At 41.2% G+C, this 5000-nt stretch overlaps 1 protein-coding gene across 4 annotated transcripts in view; it reads left to right on the forward strand.

The window, feature by feature from the left end:
* The window catches only part of otoa (otoancorin), a 51337-nt gene that overhangs the window by 36392 nt on the left and 9945 nt on the right, over positions 1-5000 (forward strand). The window contains exons 22-26 of one of the 4 annotated variants that reach the window (XM_080427461.1): positions 1209-1299; positions 2407-2596; positions 3142-3246; positions 3637-3821; positions 4660-4812. In XM_080427461.1, coding sequence (XP_080283587.1) covers positions 1209-1299; positions 2407-2596; positions 3142-3246; positions 3637-3821; positions 4660-4812 — 724 coding nt within the window. Of the gene's footprint in view, positions 1-1208; positions 1300-2406; positions 2608-3141; positions 3247-3636; positions 3822-4659; positions 4813-5000 lie in introns of all 4 variants that reach the window. The other 3 variants (XM_080427462.1, XM_080427463.1, XM_080427464.1) reach the window with 3 other exon arrangements.

The raw sequence follows: 5000 nt of genomic DNA on the forward strand, positions 1-5000 counted from the left end.
TGCAACTTCTGTGGCTGTGTGCTCGATCACGATCATCGGGCTTGCATATACAGGAAGGCACTACTCCCGTAGTAGTAGTCTACCGGCGGCCGACCCTGCCTGACGGTCCCTCCCGTGAACACCTGCGGTGTGTCCGTCCGCTGTCGGAGCAGTGGTGGGTGTGACTTCCAGGCCCATGGGAGCGTCTGTGGAGGGCGTTCTGACACCGGGCAACGGTGTGCTCCAAAGGATTTTTATTTATTCGTGACAAACAGCAGACAAACAGCAGACCCTTTCGGTCTTTTACAAGTATAAACAAGAAGCAGGAAATTATGTCTCGTTATAAAATGAAGTGAATAAATTGGCTATCAGCCCCATCTGGTACCAACACTTACATGATTTCTTTACAAACATTTTATACATGAGATGATTTCATAACAACAATTGCATTTTTTTTTTGGAACATTTCTTAGAAAATAATAAAAACATAAAAACAGTAGTAGAGAGAACTCATTAGACCTACAAACAGGCAACAGTGCATAACGCCCATTAGCCCAGGAAGCCACTAGCTGTTCCCTGGGGGACAGCAATGTGGTGTCCACGACCAATCAACCTCAAAACTCTCTTTTTGAAGAATCTTTAGACCCGGTGCAGATCCTTGCCACTGAAAACAAAAAGCAAAAAAAGTTGCTGGTTGTTGGAGGGTTTCGACAGATCAGTTGCCTGTGCGTTATAGCTTAGCGTCAGTGCTGCAAACCCTACGTGCCCTGTGAAACTGACTGATGGGCAGACTTCGAATCAGGTGCGTGGGGTGAAAACTATCCCCTCGTAATAGAGTATTCCTATCGGTGGGTTTGCGATACAGATCCGTCTGTATGGAGTTGTCATTTTTTATGACTAACACATCCAGGAAACTGATGCTTGTGTCACTGAACTCAAGAGTGAATTGTAATGTTCATTGGCCGAAATTTAAATAAGATAAGACATGAAACAGTTTTAGTGTTGTGTCTCTGCTATGGTTGGAGGCCGCCAGCGGAGACGCTGCTTGCTTGTGTCCATGGAGTACTGAGTGACATTCTCGTTGTATCGTGAAGACACGTGCCATGACTTTGTGAATGTATATAGTGAGTGAGTGAGTGAGTGAGTGAGTGAGTGAGTGAGTGAGCGAGCGAGCGTGACACAGGGGAGACAGACATCAGGAAGGCTCATTGCTTCTCTGTCATTTGCAGGGATCCGTCGGATTGGTCAGCTGAGACCATGGAATCCATCGGTCCTCTCCTCCTATTGGACAATGCTGCCGTCCGTCGCTTACGCTACAGGGTGAGCGTTTGTCTCTGCTGTCAGCCAAACTACACGTCTTCATTATGTCCAAAACTGTTAATTTTCAGGAAATGAAAAAACAAATAACCTGTGGCTCCAATGTAGTTATTATTTAGTCACAAGCTGTTGTTGCATCATTCCAGCCACAACGTTTTATTAACATCTTTTCAGTATTTCTATCCGATGTAGTTTTTATTTCGTCACAAGCTCTTGTTAATACTTTTACCAATAATCACGGTAAAGCAAACCCTCTCATGTAATATTGCTGAAATGACACATAAAAACACGAAGACAAGAGCAGTGATGTCCTTAAATCGACTGATGAACAAACCTTATTAAATTTAGCAACGTTATATCTCCCTTTTGAAGGTAGCTATTTATATTCCCAATCCCCATTAAAAATCTGGCTTATGTTTGAAGTGATACAGTATATTATATGTCGATTTGAGTCTAATCTTTGAACAAAATATTCAGTTGTTGCAGAACTTTATTATTGTGGGCACAGAAAATATGCAACGCATTGCAAGCTTGTAGATCGGCTATTTTCAGCAAAACATATGTTAATGTAGAGAAAACAGTAAAAAAGTACTCACATTTGTTACTACTTTAGTAAGAGCATCAATACTGCAATGTAGAAATATTCTGTTACAAGTAAAAGTCTGGAATTCAATTACTTAAAGTACCAAAAGTAGAAAGTACTCATTATGCAGAATGTCCCATTTCTCAAGTTTTCAAATGTATAAATTGTATAAAAAACATTTGAAAATAGTAGATCTACAAGCTCACAATGTGTCGCATCGCGACACATTGTGAGCTTGTAGATTTGCTATTTTCAAATGGCCGCAATGTATATAGGGCTGAAGTGGTTAATGTATGTTTTGTAATAATAATCAAAATCTACAAAATAACGAGTAACTAAAGTTTTCAAATAAGTGTAGCAATATTTGCCTCAGATATGTAGTGGAGTAGAAGTCAAAGTACTGAAAATTGGAAATACTCCAGTAACACCTCAAAATATTACTTAAGTACAATACTTTAGTAAATGTACTTAGTAACTTTACACCACTGAAGTAAGCCTAGAGACACTCTTTGCTTTTGTGTTCCCAGTCGTGGCTGAAGAAGGTGCTGTTGGACATGAAGGACACGTGGTCCCAGTCCTCTGGTGGTCCCAGCGAGTTCCAGACGGGTCGCAACGTCTCCGCTCTGATGGAGAAACTCTTCTTCCTGGCTGTCAACTCTGTGGACTCTGACCCGGATGAGGACTCCACAGCGCCCCCTACGCGCAAGAGGAGAAGTGGTGCGCTGACAGTCTTTTGCAACGTAACCCATTCAAACCTCGGGAACGCGTCTGTGTCACCACTTCAACCATTATTTTATACTTTGTACTTTTACTCCACTACAATTATTTGAAAACTTTAGTTACTAGTTCCTTTGTAGATTTATATTATTATTACAAAACATACATTACCCAATTCAGCCCTATACATTTCAGCCATTTGAAAATAGCCGATCTACAAGCTCACAATGCGTCGCGATGCGACACATTGTGAGCTTGTAGATCGGCTATTTTCAAAAGATTTTTTGACATTTTACATGTTTGACAACTTGTGAAATGGGACATTCTGCATAATAGTACTTTTACTTTTGGTACTCAAGTACATTTTGAATTCTGGACTTTTACTTTACTAAGTATTTTTATATTGCAGTATTGATACTTTTACTTAAGTAAAAAAAAATAGTACTTTTTTCCACCCCTGACTACACCACTGACTACAGTATACTGTATACTATGTCCACCATTGGTGACAATAAAGTTGAATCATGGTGGTGTCATGTCCTCAGCAGCAGACTACCCTGATGACGACTCTATGTTGGGTGAGGATGACATGGATGACCTGGATGACCTGGATGACTGGTGGCCTAAACCTCCCCGCAAGAGGAGAAATGGTGAGGAGATCACATGATGGACAATGTGGTGGTGGACAATGTACTCAACTCCAGTACCTGAGTCAAAAGTATAGATACTCCTTTTTTTAATGCCAGAAATAGCCGATTTTGCAAGCTCAAAACGTTGTGAGCTTGTAGATCGGCTATTTCAACTATTCTTTTGGAAAATAGCAGATCTACGAGCTTGTAGATCTGCTATTTTCAAAAGAAATGTGTACATTTTTAACTTGTGAAATGGGACATTCTGCATAATGAGTACTTTTACTTTTGGTATTTTAAGTGCATTTGGATACCAACACTTGTGTACTTTTACTCAAATACATTTTGAATACCGGACTTTCACTTCTAACAGGGTATTTGAGTACTTTTTTTCCACCACTGGTCCTATAGCTCAGCAGAATGGCGTGCCCACGGTGCAGCTGATAGAGGAGCTGGGCGAGGCCAACGTGTTGTGGAGCGCGGCCCAGCTGGACAGCATCACGTCGCAGACCTTTCTCAAGGCAGCAGAGACACTGGGCTCTGTCACCGGGTACAGCCAGGAGCAGCTCACTGTACTGAGAGACAAGGCCCTGGAGGTAAGCGGGGTCAAGTAAACCGAGTACATGTACTCAAGTACTGTAGGCCTACTTAATTTAAGTACAATTTTGAGTTTTTCTTTTACACTCCACTACATCTCAGAGACAAATATTGTACTTTTAGTGGACTACAATTGTCTGAAAACTTTAGTTACTAGTTACTTTGTAGAATTGGAATATTATTACAAAACGTGCATTAACCACTTCAGCCCTATGCATACTTTGGCTGTCACAAGAGCTTGTAGATCTGCTATTTTCAAAATATTTTAATACATTTTATACATTTGAAAACTTTGTGAAACGGGACATTCTGCATAACGAGTACATTCTACTTTTGGTACTTCAAGTACATTTAGAAATGTTGAATTCCTTTTACTTGTAACCGAGTATATTCTCCATTGCAATATTGATACTGCCTCAAGAGTTATAGGCCAAAATGTGAATCTGCCTGTTACAGCGCCACCATGAGGATGATTTGAAAAATGTAGGGTGGCATTTCTTCCTTGGCCTAGTGGGGATGTGTGTGAAGTTTCACGGAAATCGGAGGCTGTGTTCATGACTATTTACCAATGGACAGAATGCCCCCGCCCCCCAGTTAAAAATCACTAAAAGCACTATAAGGATAGAAATTTAATTATTATCATTACAAACTAATAAAATAACCCTTGTTGTAAAAAAAAAACTAAGTTGTCCTTTCAGTAAACAAAATTTGTACTTTTTCCATCACTGCATGGGACAGAGAAAGGTCTCGATAACAAAGTAGTATTTTCTCCTAATGTGTTTTCCGGTGATTAATAAAACCCTCTTGAACTCTTGTGTGTGTGTGTGTGTGTGTTAGGCGTGGGGTGAGGTGTCCGGCCTGAATGAGAGTCAGGTGATGGAGTTGGGGTGCATTAGCCGGGGCTTCAGTGTCTCTGAGCTGGAGGACATGGCCGTGAACTCCACTGATAACCTGGAAGCTCTGGCAGTCTGCCCATGGACACAGGAGCAGGTAGAGTAGCAACACACACACACACACAGGCGCGCGTGCACGCACGCACATGCGCACGCACGCACGCATGCACGCAAGCACGCACACACACATATAGACAGACACAAATGCAGTGGTGTAAAGTTACTAAGTACTGTACTTAAGTACAATTTTGAGGTCTTTTTTTTTACTTTACTGGAGTATTTCCA

This window comes from Gymnoscopelus braueri (genome assembly GCF_963280865.1).
Source record: "Gymnoscopelus braueri genome assembly, chromosome: 4".
NCBI classification, from domain to species: domain Eukaryota; kingdom Metazoa; phylum Chordata; class Actinopteri; order Myctophiformes; family Myctophidae; genus Gymnoscopelus; species Gymnoscopelus braueri.